Source organism: Ranitomeya variabilis, chromosome 6 (genome assembly GCF_051348905.1).
Source record: "Ranitomeya variabilis isolate aRanVar5 chromosome 6, aRanVar5.hap1, whole genome shotgun sequence".
In the NCBI taxonomy this organism is placed as follows: Eukaryota; Metazoa; Chordata; class Amphibia; order Anura; family Dendrobatidae; genus Ranitomeya; species Ranitomeya variabilis.
The window spans coordinates 48764107-48787781 of NC_135237.1; the positions used below are offsets into that span (position 1 = coordinate 48764107).

General features: G+C 42.3%; 1 protein-coding gene across 2 annotated transcripts; it reads left to right on the plus strand.

Moving 5' to 3' along the window:
* The first annotated feature begins 5434 nt into the window (after positions 1–5434).
* LOC143783413 (uncharacterized) lies at positions 5435–20877 on the plus strand. Of its 2 annotated transcripts, XR_013217153.1 has the most exons (15): positions 5435–5450; positions 6363–6644; positions 6768–6806; positions 6962–7000; positions 7156–7194; positions 7663–7713; positions 8440–8517; positions 8655–8705; positions 8951–8998; positions 12955–13038; positions 15260–15325; positions 15639–15674; positions 15950–16007; positions 20510–20716; positions 20844–20877. XR_013217153.1 is itself a non-coding variant. In XM_077271827.1 (14 exons), the coding sequence occupies exons 3-13, from the start codon at positions 6769–6771 to the stop codon at positions 15990–15992; spliced, it is 573 nt and encodes a 190-aa protein (XP_077127942.1). In that variant the 5' UTR covers positions 5435–5450; positions 6363–6644; position 6768; the 3' UTR covers positions 15993–16007; positions 20510–20871. The 2 variants fall into 2 exon arrangements, 1 of the variants encoding a protein (XP_077127942.1); XM_077271827.1 differs by having other exon boundaries at positions 20510–20871.
* The last annotated feature ends 2798 nt before the right edge of the window (positions 20878–23675 follow it).

Here is a 23675-nt window from a genome sequence, read left to right on the forward strand (position 1 = left end):
AATCATGCTGGTCTGGTCTGATGGGCGTGGTGACAAAGCTGTTTCTTCCCCCAGATCTTGCTTAGGTTTCCGTTGGTGGCGTAGTGGTTTACGACTGCGCAGGTGACGAAAAAGAGCGCGATCTGCGCTATATCCCTGGTGATCGGTGGGGGCAGCCATCTTCCTGTGGCCGCGCGTGCGCAGTAGGAGCGCTCTGCTGCCCGGGGCTTCAGGAAAATGGCCGCGGGATGCCGCGCGTGCGCAGATGGGGATCGCGGCGGCCATTTTCCTGAAGCAGAGTTCGCATCTCGGCTTCAGGAAAATGGCCGCCGCGATCTCCATCTGCGCACGCGCGGCAGCCCGCGGCCATTTTCCTGAAGCCCCGGGCAGCAGAGCGCTCCAACTGTGCACGCGCGGCCACAGGAAGATGGCCGCCCCCACCGATCACCAGGGATATAGCGCAGATCGCGCTGTTTTTCGTCACCTGCGCAGTCGCAAACCACTACGCCACCAACAGAAACCTAAGCAAGATCTGGGGGAAGAAACAGCTTTGTCACCACGCCCCTATGACCAGACCAGCATGATTGACAAGCGAAAACGGCGACTTTGGTAAGTAATTTCGGCAGCTTAGGTGGGGAATCAGGGTAGAAAAAAAACACTTTTGTAAAGCACAGCTCATGCCCTATGTAGCGGTATTTTTATCTCCGAATGAAAAACCGGGGTGACAGGTTCCCTTTAACTATATAAGGGTCATATTATTACCAGACACTGCTTAATTAACTTGGCCTTGTCTATTTGCATAAAGCATGAAATGCGCAGTTCCCACTATTAGTCAGATGTGCGCTGACATTCAGCCCCCACCTAAAACGATATGGTTACAAGCCCGGAGAGTCCCTGACAATACTTGGGCATGTGCAGATTCCTATTGAAAATAGCGCTACGTCACTTCCGGTTAGCGACACCAGTCTCCCACGATACACACAGGAGCGCCATGGTTACCGAGCGTTACGAGCCCATGCCGACGCCCGGACATGCGCACATTCTCAGTTCCATGTTGTGCTTCGTCACTTCCGGTCAGCGGTACCTACAGAGCGGCAATACTATTTAAGGCCCCACATATTACACAGCATGCCGCAGCACAGGACGCAGGAGCACCGCGCATTCACCCATACAGGTAACAGCACTAGCCTCCCACCACATTTAGCGCATTATGCCCATTCCTTGAAACGCCCTATTTATCTCTCCACCTTGGTGACTTCCACAGGGCCCCAAGCCTATATAATCACCAGCAAGACGCTGATGCACCGCTGCTATCCTCAAACAAGGTAAAGAGTTATCCCAGTTACTCCAGGGCATCATGGATTATACCATCATTATTTCTCACCAACATACCTGTGATATTTCAGGCTGAATAGAGGGACAAACCACCCATTAGGCCACACCTATTCTTTAAAAAGCCTATATAATTTCCGACAAGACGCTGACGCACCGCTGTTATCCTTAAATGAGGTAATAATTCACTTTGGGTATTTCTAGACACTACAAACAACATTATCCTTATTACTATTTCCTATCAATATACTCGCAATATTTCAGGTTATATACAGAGACGGATCACCCATTAGGCCATATTTACTACCAAAGAACTATATCTGGTAAATAACCACAACTTTATATCATTCATTAGGTCTTTTCTTTTTAACCATTTGACTACATAGTGGATACTGATGTTATTGTTATTCTCTTTAGCCCCTGGATACCACAGGGACGACATTCTTCCTATTATAGGAAATATTCACTTATACTTGGACTAAGGTAATCATTACAACTCTATTATTGGAGGTTCTCGTAGATACCATGTCACTAGACACATTTCCCCAACTTTATACTGACGGTCTAACCTCAGGACATATGCTAAACATTTCTCACCTGGGGAGTATTAATTATACATATTGTACATATTGTATTATACATTTTGTCTATTGTTTACTCTGTATTTATCTGCTTGTTGTGCCATGTTTATCACAAGATGTATATATCGTTTTTATGTTCACAGTGCGACCTTAGAGTAAGACCCGGGAGGGTCGAAACGTCAATATCATTCTGAGTCGCTTACACATTGTGTAATAATTGCCTTCTGTTTGATCCAATGTACTGAATCTTTTTTCTTTTTTTCTACTTGATTAAATTAGCATGTTAAAAATTTCTTTGTACATTTCTGCATAAGATATTCCACTTAGGGAGTGCGGTGGATCTAATATAACATTGGTAGTTGGACCTCATGGTCTATCACACCAGCACCCCGATTTAATATAGAGTGCAGGCCAATATATTTATATTTAGCTGGGGGTATAGTCACAGCAAGCGGGTGTGGGTCCGTGAAGAGGAAGTTAACCGTCTTACTACTCACAAGCTCGGTCCCCGCCAAAAGTCCCATCTTCCCGCTCAAACTGCTATTTATGTCGGAGCCGCCCCCTTCAGTCTGGTGCCCTGAACTGCTGCGGACCACAATCTCTTCCCCCTGAAACACTGGTGCCAACGCGATGGTTCCGGCCCAGATACGCAGGAGAGACCGTCAGCTTGGCTTTCCACCCTACATGCATGCAGTACATTCCCACGGATGATGGAGGATGGCGATGACATAAGCTGCATTGATCACATCGTTTACATGTAGAAGGGTAATATCGCCTACTGATGGGAAAGAAGTCAGACAGTGATCAGACACTGTGGAAAGTGAGATCATACTGAATGTTGAACATGAAAAGTGTTCAATTTCTTTTGGAGTGTACTCTATTAAGTGAATATGTGTATTGAATTGCAAAAAATAAAAAATAAAAACCTCTGGAATACAATTTTGTGTATTTTAATAATTTTTCTAATAATAAATTAACAAACAGTTTATGTCATGGCACAGTAGCAGGATATCCCGGGACTAGGAGCTCCTTCCCTATCTCTAAAGATAGTAGCATCCTAGCTATCCCTGATACCTGGATTACTTCTGATGGTGAGGATGCCGGGGCCACGTACCTTGCTGAGCTTGTGAATCAGTCTTAATCTGTCCCCTCCCCCACCCAGCGAAGTGGGGAGTTGTTATGTATATGAATACACAAAGCCAGACTAACGATGGAAGACGTACAGGGATGAATGAAAATACCAATCATGAAAATATCCACTCACAAACAACAGAGTGGAACATTGGGAAGTAAAAGGAGAAAAAAACAAACAAATAGAAGAGGATGAGGATATGCACACAGACACATCACTAAACAACAGTTTCCTGAAAAACAATCCAAATGCCTCCTCATACAACCAACACCTCCAGCTCCCGAACCAGTCAGTATAGAACTAACTCTGGCAATGCCTGCTTTCCAGAGGTGATTATATATAGCTGAGGTGAGTGACAAACACTGAACAGCTGGGAGCATCAAAGCAGAAAAGCCTCCAGGAGCTCTCAACACAACTGATTGACCCCTGCACTACTAGCAGAAACTTGCACTATTTAATAATAAGGTGAAGCACTTCTAATCAGTGCAGAAGTATGAGAAATCAGACAACGTGGTCTTATCTCCTCTCTGTCGTGGTAAACTTGTAACACTTTATTTAAATATGAATCAAAGAGAGGCTATCAGGAAGTATAAGAAGTTCCTGCACATATAGTGCTGGCAGGATGCTGTTGAAGAGGAACTTGTGGGGTATGAGACCAACAGGACCAGACTTTTTCTCCAAGGATTAGTATATATTAACCCTTTCCCAACATGGTGCTTTTCTGTTTTTTGCTCTTATACTTCTTCCTCCCCGTTTTCTAAAAGCCATAACTTTTTTATTTTTCCTTCAACAAAGCCGTAACAGGGATTGTTTTATGTGAGATGAGTTGAATTTTCGAAGAACTCCATTCGAAAATGGGAAAAAATTTTCAAGTTTGATAAAACTGTCAAAAAAATGTAATTCCACTATTGTTTTTTCGATTTTGTTTTTATGCTGTTCCTAGTGTGGTAAAAATGACCTGGCAACATGATTCTCCAGTTCAGGATAACTACAGGGATAAGAAACTTGAAAAGTTTTATCTTTTTATTCAATTTAATAAAAAAAAAAATTTAACTTTATGAAAAAGCAAAAAATTAGTTTTGTGCTGCTATTTTCTGCAACATGTCATTTTTTATTTTTCTCTCAGCGGACTTCTATCAGGGTTTGTTTTTTTTTTTGCATGGTAAGCTGACATTTTCAATGATACCATTTTTGGGAAATTAAAACTGTATGACTGCATTTGATTGCATTCTTTGTAAGGAGATGTGGCGACCAAAATAATCCGCAATTCTTGAAGTTTCACATTTTTTTACAGTTTTTTTATTTCTCATTACAGCATTTACTGTTTCAGTTTAGTAATTTGAAATTTTGATCAGCCTTTTTCCACATGTTGTGATACCAAATATGCTTATTTTTTATTTGTTTTTATTTCTAAATTATAATTGGAGGAAAAAGTCTGATTTTGAATTATTTTTTTCAGATTTTTAAAAACTTAATGTGATAAGAAAATGACAAAATAAGACTAAATTATAGAAAAAAATAATACAATCCAATGATAAATACACGAGTATAATAAAATGGTCTATCTGTAGGGCCAAAACCAGTTGAGCCCACAAGGCGTTAGAAGAGCATTCCATATATACTGCACTGGCTGCAGGTGATTGCGGATTATGAGGTCACGGAATGTTGTGACGGTGATATATAAGCAGCTGCCGAACGGAACTCCTCTGAGGGTTACAGTTAGTGGAGTGTGAGTATCATCCTTATATTAGCTCCTGATTTATGTCCTATCATTTCCCTCGTGTCTGTGACTCTCGCTTATCATTTTCCTCATTCTCTACTATTTTAACTTTTCTTTATCCGATAAGCAAAATGTGTCATGTATCCAACCGGCCTTCCGTCCCGGTATCCACCATCCATACATGGGTACAATACATCGTTATGTATGGATTAAGTATCATTACAAATATAGAAATTAGTGCTATAAATCTTTATTTCTAACGTTTTAATCACAGTTACATAATATTGATTAGTAGTTAGTGATTAGTAATCCATGGAATGGGGTGACATCACACGGTGACATCACGGTAACTGCCGAGGGGACACTCAATAGAGGGATTCTGTTGGCAGTGAAGTGTATGTAAAGATTTTATTATTCTCTTTTTATGTGCTTTATTATGTTCTGTTACTTTTTTCTTCATCTATAGGTATTAACCCTATAATGTCTGGATGTCTTTTTCCCCCTTATAGATTTTTTTTTTTCACTGATTTAAAAGTGAACCTTTAGTTAATGAGATGAGGTGTCAGAACCCGACTGTTCCCCCTTCAGTTCCTCACAAATATAATACAGAAATGAAATTTGATGTCTACTATAATTCTTCTTTTTCCCCAATCATTTTAGGATTTTATAGTTTGTGAGTTCGTGAGTTATTTGAGAGAAAAATAAGGTAAATTCTTACTTATCCTAAATCTACAATTTCTATGATAGACTATGGCCACATGATGGTGGAGAGTCACCTTCCATGTCACCCATAATCTCCTGCCCATTGAGAAGCATTGAACTCTGTGTGAGGAAGGACAATGGCAGGTGACCCTGTGTTACCATCGAACATTAGCCTTAGGGAAGAATCAAACGGCCGCATAACTCGGGCGAGGATCGCAGTGCAATGCTCGGACTGGCCGTTTGCTCTGCCGACCCGAGCGTGACAGCTGCATAGAAATACTCGCTCTGGTCGGGAAAGCTGCCGGCCACTCTGAGCATTGTGCTGTGATCCTCCTCTGAGTTATACAACCGTCTGGCTCTTCCCTAAGGCCAAGTTCAGACATGGCTGATTTATATTATCCAAGTTTTGGGAAATTCATTCAGAAGGGGAAATTCATCTTTCATAAAATGTACAACTTTGGAGGCATGATGCAACACAACACAAGGTTCCAAATACAATTTAGCCTCCTTCTGGATTATTTTTACACCAGCCCTGACACTTTCCAAAATATATATATGCGGCCTAGTGGAAGGGCAGGAAAAGCCAAACAGAATCGTTAGAATATGCACCAGAAGGTGTTGTAAAAGGGGCAAAATCCAGCCGAAGTCCAGTGTTTGGGGTCATGTTTGGAGGGCTTTCCATGGCGGTTTGGGGAGACATTACTGGATTAAATGTCCCAGATTTGGCTACTGTAATATAGACAAGTATGTTATTAGATGGGATCTCTATTCTATAACTACTGTTTATATCTGATTATAAAAAGCCTCTAGTGACCATTGATTATCTTCTTGTCATGATCCAGGTCGGGGTTTGCTTTCGGTTTCCCGGCCTGGTCAGGCGGGGATTAACTTTCTCTTTGTGACTGTTTCCCCACAGTGTATGACCCGGCTTGACTTCTGACCTACCCATCCGTCTTCTGCATCTGTTTTGGATTGTTCTGTCTGGCTCTGACCTTTGGCGTGTTTCTGGCTGTTCTTTCGTCTCGTCCTCTTGTTACCGCGCTCCCGACCGGCTTTTTGACCTCTGGCTTGTTTCTGACCTTGCTTCTGCCTTCCCCTCTGAGACTGCGTTCCCGGCTGTTGCTGACTTGGATTGTACGACCACCCTACTGCTCCCTAGCAGTGTTTGCTCAGGCTCTACAGGTCTTCGCTGCTTGAGGTAAGCTCCTGTTTACTCCCTTCCTCACCCTCTGGTGGTTGCTCCCTGTATTGCACGACACTTCTGTTATCAGCTATGGAGCAGATACAATCAATACTCATTGTCTTCCTTACTATTCAATAGAATGAAAGTAGCACAGGAGGAGGAACATCAGGATGAGATGTATGTATCTGATATAACTGGGATTATTGATTCTCCCTGTAATAACATACAGAGATATTTGCACTATTGAAGCTCAATAGTATAATTTATCTTCCTACTATTCTGGTAAATGTGTATGTGTAATATCGTTCATTGTCTTCCTTACTATTTAATAGGATGAAGGTAGCAGAGGAGGAGGAATATCCAGATGAGATGTATGTATCTGATATAACTCCTATATTCTCCCTGTAATAATACACAGTTATGTCTGCACTATTAAGGCTCAATAGTATCATTTATATTCCTGCCACTTTGGTAAATATGTATGTGTAATATTAGTCACTGTTTTCCTTGGCTTTTTCTTTAACAGATGGATACAGAGAGTAAAGGACGCAGAGCCAGTATTCCGGTATTTATCTTATTCCATTTCCCTACCACATTCATATAGGAGTAGTGTGTGCACCAGTAAGGGGAGGACTCCATAATGATGGTATCATGGCATTACTGGTCTCACTCATGGATTGTTTCCATATGAAGGATACGATTGTTTTCATTGATAGAAAACGTAGACCTCGTTGAATTCTTCGTAGTGTTGCTCATCCCTTTCCCCATAGGATAACAATGAGATCATTAGCGAATTATGGTAATGCCACAAACTTACCTGGACTTCTGACCAACGAAATATTGTCTTGGAGCCTCAGATTAAAGGATAATCATACTGTGCAGCACAATCTATGCGGATGTAGAGCTATGTAGATTCTAGAGGTTGTGTCCATGCTGTGATCTGACAGATTATATACAGTAGATAATATTTCTATAGGCTTCATATTAGCCAAGGTGTTAATGATTCTAATCACAGCTGTATCTTCTATTACAGGCCTAATAAATTTGGAGAAGTGTCCCGCTGGCCTCGTCTGGAGACAATTCTGTAAGTTGGGGTAATGAGCAGGGTTCCCCAATATTTTTATTTCCATAATTAATGCATCTATAAGGGGGAATGATGTAACAGATTGTAGGAAATTCATGAGGATTTCATATCCCCACAAGGTCACTGTGCCACCATCAGCAGACACAGGGACACTCACATATAAAAACTCTTCTAAGACAAAGTATCAGCGTGACCCATCACAGCCAATCAGAATCCAGATTTCACAATCTCAGTTTTCTTTAAAATGAGAGAGATGATCTGATTGGTTGCTGTGGGTAACACTGAGGCTTTTTCTTAGGCCACGTTCACACATTCTGTATTTGGTCAGAATTTTACATCAGTATTTGTAAGTCAAAATCAGAAGTGGAACATTCAGAGGAAAAGTATAATAGAAAATCGTCACCACTTCTGCATTTTCACCCACTCCTGGTTTTGGCTTACAAACACTGATGAGAAATACTGACCAAATACTGAATGTGTTAATGTGGCCTTAGAGCAGTGTTCATGGATCATGTCTGGGAGTTTTATGAAACCCTTCATGTCCTCCATACACAGTCCACCATAAATGCATCCTTCATTCCGCTAATGCTTGGAAACTGGAAGATAACAGTGATGATGGATAGAAATTCAGAATTTATGAGAAAAAATTCTCGTATAATATGAGTGAATATAACAATGGTAGTTTATGACAGTTGCTACATAGAGTCTATGTTATATGTCCAATAGTGAGGAAGATGAGGATGAAGAGGATGAATTGGATTTTGATGAAACATCTGAAGAAGACAGCACTAAATCCATCAGTTTGTAAGTAGCAATAGTGAGATTATAACGTACTCACCCCACTCCCAGAACATCCGAGTCTCCTGGAAAAAGTTACTTTATCCGTAGGCTTCCTAACCATCAATTCTTCTAACCAGAGCTGTGTTTTTTTTTTATTTCAGTCGCTTTGGATGTGATATCAAGATGGCATGGCCTAGTGAGGAGTCACTGGTGTAAGTGATTGGGGTAATCATGGTGCACGACTTCAGTGTTTGAAGTCCTCAGTTATTAAAAAGTTTAAAAAATGGCAGCATCGGATCCCATAAAACTATTTTTTTTCATACTTACTCTATATAGTTATTTCCCTGAATGCTACCATTTGTCTTTGTATTTATTAACGAGACACACTGTATAGATGAGGTTTTCTGTAGGTTTCTTATGTATCACTGTTTCTAATGAAAGTTTAAAATTTTTATAGGTCAATGAAATATGTAAAAACAGCCTGGGCGAGCACAGAATCGATCAAGTAAGATATTAGAACTTTTATTGCAGAATTTGCATTAATGGAACCCATAAAACAGGGCTCGGGAAAATCTTGGAAAAAAATTTATATATATTTTTTTATTCTGTGTGAGAAGCTAAATTTTATAGAATTCCAACACTTTTTCTGTTCAGAAAAGAGACAGAGAATTTTCAAGTTACAACTGTTAATTCATTGCTCATTGAATGCCCTTCTGTATCGTAACACATTGGGGCCCAGTAGACAATTATTGCCCCACATCCGGCAGTTGTCTGTCATGGAAGGGCACGAAAGGGGTCACTATACGTCAGCTGGTCAGAAAAGAGGTAATGAAGAGAAGACCATAAAAGACAATAAATAGAAAATGGCTACTGAAGTCAATGTTTCCTAAGTGACCATTCGCCCTTTAGTATCATTATGTTCTTTGGTGCCCACTGGATGCCAATTTTCAATTTATTGCTCCTATAGCCCCCTAATGGCACCGTAGAGCACTACTAAATGAACAATGAGTGGCAAGTGGGCGCTATGGAGGCACTGAACTATGTACCATTTTGCCATTTATTGCATCTTTAAATATGCCATTTATTTCTAATCAGTGCCCAAGTGCCACCATTTAAAGGGCATATAGGGCCTTTTTTTACTATAGGCCTAAAGACTAACAGTAAGGTGCATGCTACCTACCTGCCTGTTGTGCCCGATCCCAATCTCCGCTGTCACAGACCGGTCACAGAGTGTCGGTAGAGCGACGGCTTCTTTTCCGCTCTGATCTGTTGATGGGGTTTGACTGCTGATCTCATGCTGATTGACAGCCAGTGCCTTAACTGCAGGAAGCCGACCCCACTGTATGATGTCCCGTCAGTCACACCAAAAGTACTACAGAAAATAAAAACATTATATAGTCACCAAATACAAGATCCTGACGATTCAATCGGGCAGACCAACGTGTTGTACGTCATCACGGCAGCGCACACACAGGACGTTAGCTTTTCATCATCAGTCAAGCGTCTACACCGCTGTACCACTACTTCCATATGTAAAAACATGACCACAGGGTTTCTTTAACCCCTTGATCCCTAAGCCTGTTTTCACCTCCTGACCAGGCCACATTTTAGAATTCTGATCAGGGTCACTTTATGAGGTAGTAACTCTAAATAGCATCCACAGTGCTTCCATCTGCCTCATTTTAGAGAATAATCCACCGGGGGGTTCCGTCTGAATTATGCATTTCAGAGATTTACAAGGAAACCCTGGAGTAAGCACTAAACACAGAGCGCAGGATAAATGTGAGAGTTTTATAGATCAGGTTGTTCCGGACACGACAATATCAAATATGTATACATTTTTTTGTTTATTTTTGTTTTTACGTAAATAAATAGATTGATTGATAGAATATTATTTTCTTTTTTATTATTTATTTTGTGATTTTGTAAAAACATTTTTTAGAATTATACAATTATATTACAATTTTTTAAATTTTTTTTTTTTACTTTTTTACTTAGTCCCTCAGTGGATCTTCAACTTTTATTACTCCGATCACTGATATAATATATTGCAATGCATTACACCAGTCAGTGTGACACAACAAAACGCCTTTTAGACCGTGTTCTTGGCACCATAGCACCTGATATATTTTAGTAAATACACTATGTTCCAAATTATTATGCAAATTACATTTTTATCAGATTTTCCTAAATGGTTGGTGCAAATGACAGTCAGTCTAATAAAAGTCATCACCCATTAGATTATACATCGAATTTTATTGAAGAAACCTCCCAATGATAACGGTATAATCTCCAAAATGAATAAAAACTCACAATGCACTGTTCCAAATTATTATGCACAGTAGAATTTCTAAACATTTGATATGTTTTAAAGAACTGAAAATGCTCATTTGTGGAATTTGCAGCATTAGGAGGTCACATTCACTGAACAAAAAAGCTATTTAATGCCAAAACATCCTAACAGGCCAAGTTACATGTTAACATAGGACCCTTCTTTGATATCACCTTCACAGTTCTTGCATCCATTGAACTTGTGAGTTTTTGGAGAGTTTCTGCTTGTATTTCTTTGCATGAAGTTGGAATAGCCTCCCAGAGCTGCTGTTTTGATGTGAACGGCCTCCCACCCTCATAGATCTTTTGTTTGATGATACTCCAAAGGTTCTCTATAGGGTTGAGGTCAGGGGAAGATGGTGGCCACACCATGAGTTTATCTCCTTTTATGCCCATAGCAGCCAATGACTCAGAGGTATTCTTTGCAGCATGAGATGGTGCATTGTCATGCATGAAGATGATTTGGCTCCTGAAGGCACGTTTCGGCTTTTTAGACCATAGAAGAAAGTTGTCAGTCAGAAACTCTATATACTTTGCAGAGGTAATTTTCACAACTTCAGGAACCTTAAAGGGCCTTACCAGCTGTTTCCCATGATTCTGGCCCAAAACATGACTTCTCCACCTCCTCGCTGACGTTGCAGCCTTGTTGGGACATGGTGGCCATCCACCAACCATCCACTACTCCATCCATCTGGACCATCCAGGGTTGCTCAACACTTATCAGTAAACAAGACGGTTTGGAAATTAGTCTTCATGTATGTGTGGGCCCAATACAAGCATTTCTGCTTGTGAACACTGTTTAAGGGTGGCCGAATAGTAGGTTTATGCACCACAGCAAGCCTTTGAAGGATCCTACACCTCGAGGTTCGAGGGACTCCAGAGGCACCAGCAGCTTCAAATATCTGTTTGCTGCGTTGTAATGGCTTTTTAGCAGCTGCTCTCTTAATCCGATGAACTTGCCTGGCAAAAATCTTCCTCATTATGCCTTTATCAGCACAAACACATTTGTGCTCAGATACAGCCACAAATCTCTTAACAGTATGATGATCACGCTTATGTTTTTGGAAAATTTCTAATGTTTTCATCCCTTCACCAAGGCATTGCACTATTTGATGCTTTTCATCAGCAGAGAGATCCTTTTTCTTTCCCATGTTACTTGAAAACTGTGACCTGCTGAATAATGTGGAACATCATTTTTAAGTAGTTTTCCTTTAATTAGAATCACCTGGAAAACCAATTATCACATGTGTTTAAGATTGATTTCAGTGATCCATTGAGCTCTGAGACACAATACCATCCACGAGTTTATTTGAAAAACAAAACAATTAAATCTTTATGACACTTAAATCCAATTTGCATAATAATTTGGAACACAGTGTATTTGTGTATCTGATAAACTATTAATTCTGTAGTATCTTTTCATGGAACTCTACCTTGTGGCATTCCTCTGTTATTCATAGTTGAAACTTAGAAATAAATTCACATTTAGGTATCGGTCAAAAGAGTTTGTCCCTCCACTGTCTGACACTGTCGGCCCTAGAGATGAGCGCATCCATCCACAGAGAATCGAGTTTCAGTCGAATTTCCCAAAATATGCGGTTTCACTTTGGAACACTTTGTGATTTATTTAGCAAGGATCACAAAAAAAGCTTCCATTTTAGTGAACCATAAAGGACCGGCAAATGGTAAAAAAACCTCCCAAACGTACTACTCACTTCACCGCTCACCTATCCGGCCATCCCGCTGCTTGCTATCCGGTTCTCAGGGCTTCGTTTTTCAGCCATCGCATTCCCCATGGGCCTGTTCTTCACTATAAGCCAGGGGTTACTAATTAAACCTGGAAATACTGCACCCCTCTAAGTATGCTCTACAGAAGGGGTCTCAAACTCGGCTGGGTATATGGGCCGCACATAAAATGTATCCTCACTACTGTCGGTTTATTTATTGCGATCATATTGCAATGTTTTTGTCAAGTTTTTGCAAAATGAACCAGTTTTGATAAAACACTATAGAAACTTCCCCCCTGACTGTATTGTATGAACCTACTCAAACACTCGCTATAAAAGAGCAATTACAACAATGGCCATTTATGAGAGTTACTGCTTATAGTCCATGTCATGTGTCCGGTAGTGAGGAAGAGGAGCGAGAAGTGGTCAGGAATGACAAAACGCCAGAGAGATCAGAGGAAGACGGCAGCGCAGAGACCACCGGACTGTAAGTAGAGCGATAGTGAAATATACAGATTTTATCGGCCGTATACGATTGTAGATATTTATTAGTAACTGATGAATGACTTGTTATCTCTGGGCAGAGACTGAGGAGGATATAATACATACCTATACCTGCCTATCAGAGACCTACAGTGTGGCAAAAAAGTATTTAGTCAGTCAGCAATAGTGCAAGTTCCACCACTTAAAAAGATGAGAGGCGTCTGTAATTTACATCATAGGTAGACCTCAACTATGGGAGACAAACTGAGAAAAAAAAATCCAGAAAATCACATTGTCTGTTTTTTTTATCATTTTATTTGCATATTATGGTGGAAAATAAGTATTTGGTCAGAAACAAACAATCAAGATTTCTGGCTCTCACAGACCTGTAACTTCTTCTTTAAGAGTCTCCTCTTTCCTCCACTCATTACCTGTAGTAATGGCACCTGTTTAAACTTGTTATCAGTATAAAAAGACACCTGTGCACACCCTCAAACAGTCTGACTCCAAACTCCACTATGGTGAAGACCAAAGAGCTGTCAAAGGACACCAGAAACAAAATTGTAGCCCTGCACCAGGCTGGGAAGACTGAATCTGCAATAGCCAACCAGCTTGGAGTGAAGAAATCAACAGTGGGAGCAATAATTAGAAAATGGAAGACATTCAAGACCACTGATAATCTCCCTCGATCTGGGGCTCCACGCAAAATCCCACCCCGTGGGGTCAGAATGATCACAAGAACGGTGAGCAAAAATCCCAGAACCACGCGGGGGGACCTAGTGAATGAACTGCAGAGAGCTGGGACCAATGTAACAAGGCCTACCATAAGTAACACACTACGCCACCATGGACTCAGATCCTGCAGTGCCAGACGTGTCCCACTGCTTAAGCCAGTACATGTCCGGGCCCGTCTGAAGTTTGCTAGAGAGCATTTGGAGGATCCAGAGGAGTTTTGGGAGAATGTCCTATGGTCTGATGAAACCAAACTGGAACTGTTTGGTAGAAACACAACTTGTCGTGTTTGGAGGAAAAAGAATACTGAGTTGCATCCATCAAACACCATACCTACTGTAAAGCATGGTGGTGGAAACATCATGCTTTGGGGCTGTTTCTCTGCAAAGGGGCCAGGACGACTGATCCGGGTACATGAAAGAATGAATGGGGCCATGTATCGTGAGATTTTGAGTGCAAACCTCCTTCCATCAGCAAGGGCATTGAAGATGAAACGTGGCTGGGTCTTTCAACTTGACAATGATCCAAAGCACACCGCCAGGGCAACGAAGGAGTGGCTTCGTAAGAAGCATTTCAAGGTCCTGGAGTGGCCTAGCCAGTCTCCAGATCTCAACCCTATAGAAAACCTTGGGAGGGAGTTGAAAGTCCGTGTTGCCAAGCGAAAAGCCAAAAACATCACTGCTCTAGAGGAGATCTGCATGGAGGAATGGGCCAACATACCAACAACAGTGTGTGGCAACCTTGTGAAGACTTACAGAACGTTTGACCTCTGTCATTGCCAACAAAGGATATTTTACAAAGTATTAAGATGAAATTTTGTTTCTGACCAAATACTTATTTTCCACCATAATATGCAAATAAAATGATAAAAAAACAGACAATGTGATTTTCTGGATTTTTTTTTCTCAGTTTGTCTCCCATAGTTGAGGTCTACCTATGATGTAAATTACAGACGCCTCTCATCTTTTTAAGTGGTGGAACTTGCACTATTGCTGAATGACTAAATACTTTTTTGCCCCACTGTATTTGGGGGTTAATGACTTGTGGGTCCCCTACATCGAAGTTGTAGTAAACACAATTTTCTGAGCCGCTGGTCATATCTTAGCAGTGCTACCGCTCCAATGTGGCCATGGGGCACTGAGAACAGGGGGGCATTGCCAGTGTGAGACATGTAATGACTGGCAGTCTGCTCTTCTGACCTACATGTCTCACACTGGTAATGCCCTTTTTATTTAAAATATCCTCTGACAGCAGATTCTCGAGGAGAATAGATGATATTTTCTAAGTATCTCAGCATGGGCCAACACAGAGCCAATCCAGTAAGTAATAAGAGTGATCATGGCTGCATTTACTCTAGTGAAACCTTGGAGTTTTGAGTGATGACCTCATACAGTGACACAAACAGCGGACATTACACAGGACAACATATATATATCCTCAGAATGTTATGTGAACTGTCTGTATCTCAATTTGTTTGTGTTGATTTTGTTTAGACCTAAACGTAAATGGTGGATCCCGAAATTCTTCAGGAAAACGAACAGGACCAAAGTCAGAAAAATGTAGGTTCTTTACCCTCTTCCCACAAATGGACGTTATGTCCTAATTTCCGTCTTCTAGATGCAAAAAAAATTAACGTTCCGTCCTGATAGTTACACAGTCAGGAGATCTGTCCCCATGCAGATGCCTGTGACAGTGAGATTTATACAAGGAGCTACTAATTAGTAATGACATCTATCTATATCATGTAGTGAAGTCGATGAGACGGGTCATACATTATGTTTATTCTCTGTCTCCTTATGGGACCAGGATTTGTTCCTAATTATTTTACATGGTATTTATTTCTGATCATTTCTTCTATATTTCCTACATCAGCAGTGACTACGAAGAAGAACTGAACCGTCCATCAAAGTAAGGACAAGTTTCCCTCATTGTTGTATGTGACATGTTGTTACACTGAGGCTGATAATGTCAGGGGTAGATAAACGTTGTGTGCTCCCTTTATATCTTTATACTATATTTTATAATTTTAATGGAACAAACCAATATATAAATGTCTATGTATAAGTCCCATAGTGAGAGAAAAGCCTTTCCCTTTACAGTTCCCGACTTCTATACTCACTAACCCTCCCGTCCTTTCTTCTCCATTCTATTTACTATTCAATCATTTTTTGGCTGCTTCTTAGGCTCCTCAGAGCATTTTTATGCTGCTTCAGCACCAAAACTTGAGAGTAAAGAAAAAACGTAAGTGTTTTGTAAATTATTTTTTATTGAAAGATTTTAAGATTTAGCAAATCTAATCAGTATCATCTTTAGTGTTGAATGATTGAATGATTATCATATAAACAGTCTTTAGGTGACAAATGAGTTTTATTCTTATGAAAAAGCAAGCAATGAAGGCAGCTAGGGGGTGTATAGGAGGGGAGGTAGGGGGATAATGTCATAGTCAAGTTGTGATATTCAGTACTGACTTTATTACCTACAGGTTCAGCTCACAAAATAAGAATATCATCAAAAAGATAGTTTATTTCAGTTCTTCAATACAAAAAGTGAAGCTCATATACGGTATATAGAGTCATTACAAACAGAGTGATCTATTTCAAGTGTTTATTTCTGTTAATGTTGATGATTTTGGCTTACAGCCAATGAAAACCCAAAAGTCATTATCTCAGTAAATTAGAATACTTTATAACACCAGCTTGAAAAATGATTTTAGAATCCAAAATGTTGGCCGACTGAAATGTATGTTCAGTAAACTCACTCAATACTTTGTCGGGGCTCCTTTTGCATCAATTACTGCATCAATGTGGCGTGGCATGGATGCGATCAGCCTGTGGCACTGCTGAGGTGTTATGGAAGCCCAGGTTGCTTTGATAGCAGCCTTCAGCTCGTCTGCATTGTTGGGTCTGGTGTCTTTCATCTTCCTCTTGACAATACTCCATAGATTTTCTATGGGGTTAAGGTCAGGCCAGTTTGCTGACCAATCAAGCCCAGTGATACTGTTATTTGTAAACCAGGTTTTGGTACTTTTGGCAGTGTGGACAGGTGCCAAGTCCTGCTGGAGAATTACATTTTCATCTCTAAAAAGCTTGTCGGCAGAGGGAAGCATTAAGTGCTCTAAAATTTCCTGGTATATGGCTGTGCTGACTTTGGTCTTCATGAAACAAAGTGGACCTACACCAGCAGATGACATGGCTCCTCAAACCATCACTGATTGTGAAAACTTCACAATTGACCTCAAGCAGCTTGAATTGTGGCCTCTCCACTCTTCCTCCAGACTCTGGGACCTTGAATTCCAAATGAAATACAAAATTTACTTTCCTTGTGGAGTGTGTCAATGACTGCCTTTTGGACATCTGTAAAGTCAGCAGTCTTCCCCATGATTGTGGAGCCAACTGAAAGAGACTAAGTGACCTTTTTAAACGCTTAGGAAGCCTTTGCAGGTGTTTTTTGTTATTTATTCTAACTTACTGAGAAAATGACTTCTGGGTTTTCATTGGCTGTAAGCTATAATCATCAACATTAACAGAAATAAACACTTGAAATAGATTACACTGTTTGTAATGACTCTATATAATATGAGTTTCACTTTTTGTATTGAAGAACTGAAATAAATTAACTTTTTGATGATATTCTAATTTTGTGCGCATGTGCGGGGCAGGAGGATAGGCCAGTGTCTGGCCTATACTGCCTCAGCTCTTTTGATAGGAACTTGTAACATCTTTCAGGTGATATTTACGTGCACTTTGTACATTTTTGAACTGTTCAAATATAGAATTACCTTAATAGTCAGGACACCTTTACAATCATTTATATAATTTGTTGCCTTTTGCAGTGTGTCACCATCTACAGCATGACTCACTTTTTAATTTCTCCTGTATGTAACTTTTGGGAGCTACATATTTTTTTTTTTTAACTTTTCTATATTTTGGCTCTGTGCGCACTTTGTCTTTTTATAGGAAACTAGCTGAAGAGCCCTGCGTTGCCCGAGCATAATAACTAACTGTGGTTAGTTATAACAAATTATAATGATTATCCTCCATCCCATACTCCAGTGACCATATACCCATCAAACATCCTCCATCCCATAGTCCCATGCCCATATACCCATCATACACATCCTCCATCCTATAGTCCTGTGCCCATATACCCATCATACATATCCTCCATCCCATAGTCACATGCCCATACACCCATCATACACATCCTCCATCCCATAGTCCCGTGCCCATATACCCAACATACATATCCTCTATCCCATAGTCCCGAGCCCATACACCCATCATACATATCCTCCATCCCATAGTCACATGCCCATATACCCATCATACACATCCTCCATCCCATAGTCCCGTGCCCATATACCCAACATACATATCCTCTATCCCATAGTCCCGAGCCCATACACCCATCATACATATCCTCCATCCCATAGTCCAATGCCCATATATCCATCACGCATCCTCAATCCCATAGTCCTGTGCCCATAAACCCATCATACATATCCTCCATCCCATAGTCCCGTGCCCATATATCCACACATCCTTCATCCCATAGTCCAGTGCTCATATATCCATCACACATCCTCCATCCCATAGTCCAGTGCCCTTATACCCATCACACATCATCCATCCCATAGTCCCGAGCTGGGTGGCACTAAGCAGGAAGTTCCTGGAGATATGCTGTTATGTAACCTGCCAGGGCGGCTCTGTGTGCGGCTCTCTGTGTGCGGCTCCGTGTGCGGCTCTGTGTGCGGCTCTCTGTGCGGCTCTGTGTGCGGCTCTGTGTGCGGCTCTCTGTGCGGCTCCGTGTGCGGCTCTGTGTGCGGCTCTGTGTGCGGCTCTCTGTGTGCGGCTCTGTGTGCGGCTCTCTGTGTGCGGCTCTCTGTGTGCGGCTCTCTGTGTGCGGCTCTGTGTGCGGCTCTCTGTGTGCGGCTCTGTGTGCGGCTCTCTGTGTGCGGCTCTGTGTGCGGCTCTCTGTGCGGCTCTGTGTGCGGCTCTCTGTGTACGGCTCTGTGTGCGGCTCTCCGGCTCTCTGTGTGCGGCTCTCTGTGTGCGGCTCTCTGTGCGGCTCTCCGGCTCTCTGTGCGGCTCTGTGTGTGCGGCTCTCTGTGTGCGGCTCTGTGTGCGGCTCTCTGTGCGGCTCTCTGTGCGGCTCTGTGTGCGGCTCTGTGTGCGGCTCTGTGTGTGGCTCTCTGTGTGCGGCTCTGTGTGCGGCTCTCTGTGCGGCTCTCTGTGCGGCTCTGTGTGCGGCTCTGTGTGCGGCTCTGTGTGCGGCTCTCTGTGTGCGGCTCTGTGTGCGGCTCTCTGTGCGGCTCTCTGTGCGGCTCTGTGTGCGGCTCTGTGTGCGGCTCTGTGTGCGGCTCTCTGTGCGGCTCTCTGTGCGGCTCTGTGTGCGGCTCTGTGTGCGGCTCTGTGTGCGGCTCTCTGTGTGCGGCTCTGTGTGCGGCTCTCTGTGCGGCTCTCTGTGCGGCTCTGTGTGCGGCTCTGTGTGCGGCTCTGTGTGCGGCTCTCTGTGTGCGGCTCTCTGTGCGGCTCTCTGTGCGGCTCTGTGTGCGGCTCTGTGTGCGGCTCTGTGTGCGGCTCTCTGTGTGCGGCTCTCTGTGTGCGGCTCTCTGTGTGCGGCTCTGTGTGCGGCTCTCTGTGTACGGCTCCGTGTGCGGCTCTCCGGCTCTCTGTGTGCGGCTCTCTGTGTGCGGCTCTCTGTGTGCGGCTCTGTCTGCGGCTCTCTGTGTGCGGCTCTGTGTGCGGCTCTCTGTGCGGCTCTGTGTGCGGCTCTGTGTGCGGCTCTGTGTGCGGCTCTCTGTGCGGCTCTCTGTGTACGGCTCCGTGTGCGGCTCTCCGGCTCTCTGTGTGCGGCTCTCTGTGTACGGCTCTGTGTGCGGCTCTGTGTGCGGCTCTCTGTGCGGCTCTCTGTGCGGCTCTGTGTGCGGCTCTCTGTGTGCGGCTCTCTGTGTGCGGCTCTCTGTGTGCGGCTCTCTGTGTGCGGCTCTCTGTGTCTGGCTCTCTGTGTCCGGCTCTCTGTGCGGCTCTGTGTGCGGCTCTCTGTGCGGCTCTCTGTGCGGCTCTGTGTGCGGCTCTCTGTGTGCGGCTCTCTGTGTGCGGCTCTGTGTGCGGCTCTCTGTGTGCGGCTCTCTGTGTACGGCTCCGTGTGCGGCTCTCCGGCTCTCTGTGTGCGGCTCCGTGTGCGGCTCCGTGTGCGGCTCTGTGTGCGGCTCTCTGTGTGCGGCTCTCTGTGCGGCTCTGTGTGTGCGGCCGCTGATGATGCGATTTTCTACGCTGGTAACAATAGACCACGGCAGTAATAGAGGAGGGGGCTATTTATTTCTGTCATGTCTGGGGGGCAGACAATGGCTGGAGCTTATGTTCCTGGGGATGATAGATTTCTCCCACCCGGGCAGTGTCTGCTGAGGTGTTGTGGAGTGGGAAAACTGTGCTCATAGCAACCAATCACAGCTCAGCTTCTTTTAAACAGCTCTGGTGAAATGAAAGATGCTTACTGATTGGGTGGGGCTATGTGGAGTGGGCGTGGCTGATACACACACATACACTCATTTTTAGATATATAGATGTAGTTATTTTTCTTGCTATAAGCCATATTCATCTGTCATGCTTAGTACATCACTGACACAAATACATATACCGCAGAACTGTATATAATTTTTTTATTGTTTGTATAATGAGTCATTACTGTATTCACTATCTGGATATTACTTGTCTACCATCTACCCATTCTTTTTACAATAGAAGAATTCCTACCTGCCCGCTGCAGCAGTCACAGCTCCTGCGAAGGTGAAGAAAAGGTGTGAAGAATCACTTAATATTAAAAATGTATCTGGTGTACAAATCACCATGAATCAACAAGTGATACCACCCAGGGCCTAACATACAGGAGATTAGAAAGCTTACCTACCAAGTTAAGGTCACTGTCCTGCGCAGAGCCAAGAACTAGACGTGAGTCCCCTCTCGACCACTAGAAGTGCAGGAGATTGGTAGCAGCCGGCATGGCGCTTCTTTGTCAAATAACAAGAATGTCTTGGAGTCGGGCTGAGATTGGCATCTGTGACGCTTGTCCCTGCAGGAGAGTCAGGATCACCATTGCCAGCACCAACCAGCTGTTGGGGAACTCTTCAAGCCATGACAACATTAATTCATCAGTAGATCTTCTACAGTTTGGTTGCAATTATGAGTACCACTTCTGAATGACGAAGGGCAAAAAGGACGGCAGACAAGTAGGAGCAGGGATCCAGCCAATGAAGAAATCCTCCAGGTGCAGACACACCTTTTATTATTTTCTTAACAAATGGTCAGATGAAAAACCTACTACCCAATTATTCCATTATCACTAGGCAGAAGATTAATCTACCCCCAGCAATGGCCTTTTCTTAGGTCAGAACCTCAGACATTTTAAAATGTAAAATCAATGTAATCCATCTGTTGATGATTTGTGCTCCACATCTATGTTCCCACTTTTTCTGCTTATTTATAGTGTATTTTTTTTTGTCTACAGTTTTTATGCTTCACCAGAGATGATTATCCTGAGCTGAAGATGCCCTTAGAGTTGACGTCATTCTCAGAATCTCTGACATGAACCAAGCGCCATTCCATGTACAATGTAAATGGCCATTCTATGCTGAGATCGGGAGACCTCACCGCTGGTGACTAATGATGGACGTCAGCATTACATCTAGCCTACGGTGCACTGAGCACATCATGCCACGTCCCATGCTGGTGTTATGAGCTGGGACACGTTGCTGTTTATTATAAAAATACAAGTGTTTTACCACCTGTACGATGTGTCTGAGTTCAATCCAATATTTCATTACCTTTTTGGGGTGGGGGGGGGGTGGGAAGAACATGCTTTTTTTGTTTTTACCGCATTCCTTATATGGTAGAAATAACCTAGCATCATAATTTTCCAAGTCAGTTTGATTACATTAATATCAAGCTTGCAAGAGGTTTTTTTTTTCATTTAAAAGGAATTTGTCAGCAAGATTTTACATCCTAAACTACTTACAGTTGATCACAAAAGTGAGTACACCCCTTACATTTGTGTTAATATTTTATTATATCTTAGGGGTGTACAAACTTTTGTTACTAGCAGTTAATCATTAATGGCTGTGTGCTGAGTTTAGAGCACACACCAAATTTACACTGTTATACAAGCTCTACACTGACTAATTTGCATTGCATCAAAGTGTCAGATCTTTAGTGTTGTCCCATGAAAAGATATAATAAAATATTTACAAAAATGTGAGGGGTGTACTCACTTGTGTGATATCTTTTATATGCATATGTAGCAAAGACAAGTCCAGCAACACCTTTACATGTCCAGTCAGTTCCACCATTACTGAGACATCTGCATTTGAATTGATGTACAAATGAGGCTGAAGAGCTAGGTTTGCTTTGAAGCCTCTGTCACTCCAGCTCTATTTCACCTCCTCCTGCTTAGCTGAGGGCCTCTGTGCTGTGTGACTTCATGCAAAGGGGCCGTCAATGACAGCTGGAGTGACAGAGGCGTCATATCTGCAAATGGCTCCGGAACCTCATTTGCATATCAATTCAAACTCTGATTTCTCAGTTATGGACGAACGGACCGGCCATGTTAAGATGTTGTTGGACTTGTCTATGAAAGAGCTAGATATGCATATAAGTAGTAAATCCTGTAGTTTCTTAAAAATTTTCATGTTTTAAAATAATAAAAATGTAAAAAAAACAACAACAACCTGATAGCTAATAATCATCATCAGTACAAATGACTACAATACTAAGGTAACAAAAGGTTTTAAAAGGTTTATTGACGTCCTGGTGACATGGAATCTACTGGGCAACCACTGACAGATAAAAGATTAATTATGTATAACCTTTGCTTCTGGCTGTTCGAATATCAGTTGCAAATAATCTAGGTCATGTAGCAGAAACAATATTATAATAAGACGCAAAGAAAAAAATGTATATATTATAGTTTTCAATATATCAATCCCCCCCAAAAAAAAATTTACCTCCTAAGGACCAGGCGATTTTACATTTTTGTGCTTTTATTTTTATCTCCATTTCTTCCAAGAGCCATCCCTTTTTTATTTTTACATCCACATAGTCATATGAAGGCTTGTATTTTTGTGATATAAGTCATGGTTTGGAATGACACCATTTTATTTACGATATAATGTACTGAAAAACGAGAAACAAATTCCAAGTGCTATGAAATGGTGAAATAAAGAAATTCTGCCAGGACCTATCAGACGGCACCGCGAGCAGGAGTACTTTCTCACGCTCGCGGTGCAGTCAGATAGGTAATAGGAGTTCACAGGCAGACACTGAGCACACGGTGTCTGCTGGATGACAGGCTGCATGGTCGCATAACGCAGCCTGCCATCTAGATGTAGCAGAGCAGGACCCGTTGTGGGACAAATGGATTAGCAGTATTTCTGCGGAAAGGTGAGGAATATTGTTGTTTGTTTTTTTTTACCTCTTTTGCAGATGACAAGGGCATCGAGGAAATGGTACTTTTCCATCAAAATTTACAAAACCATCTTTTAGGGACCACATCACATTTAAAGTGACTTTGAGGGGCCTCTATGACAGAAAAATACCCCAAAAGTTACACCATTTTAAAAACTGCACCCCTCAAACTGCTAAAAACCACATCCAAGAAGTTTATGAACCCTTCAGGTGCTTCACAGGAGTTAAAACAATGTGGAAGGTGTGAGGGGTTGACACACTCAGCTGCTTCCCAAGGTAGACACAGGAACGTTTCTTGTAGTAAATCACCTGCTGGTTTATTATGGATCACATAGACCATAGCAGGGTTCAGCAAAATAAACAGAGCCTTTCTATCACAACGGTAAAACAAAAAGATAACATATGACAAAGTCCACTTGTCTGAGGAATTCGACTGCTCAGACCACCAGGT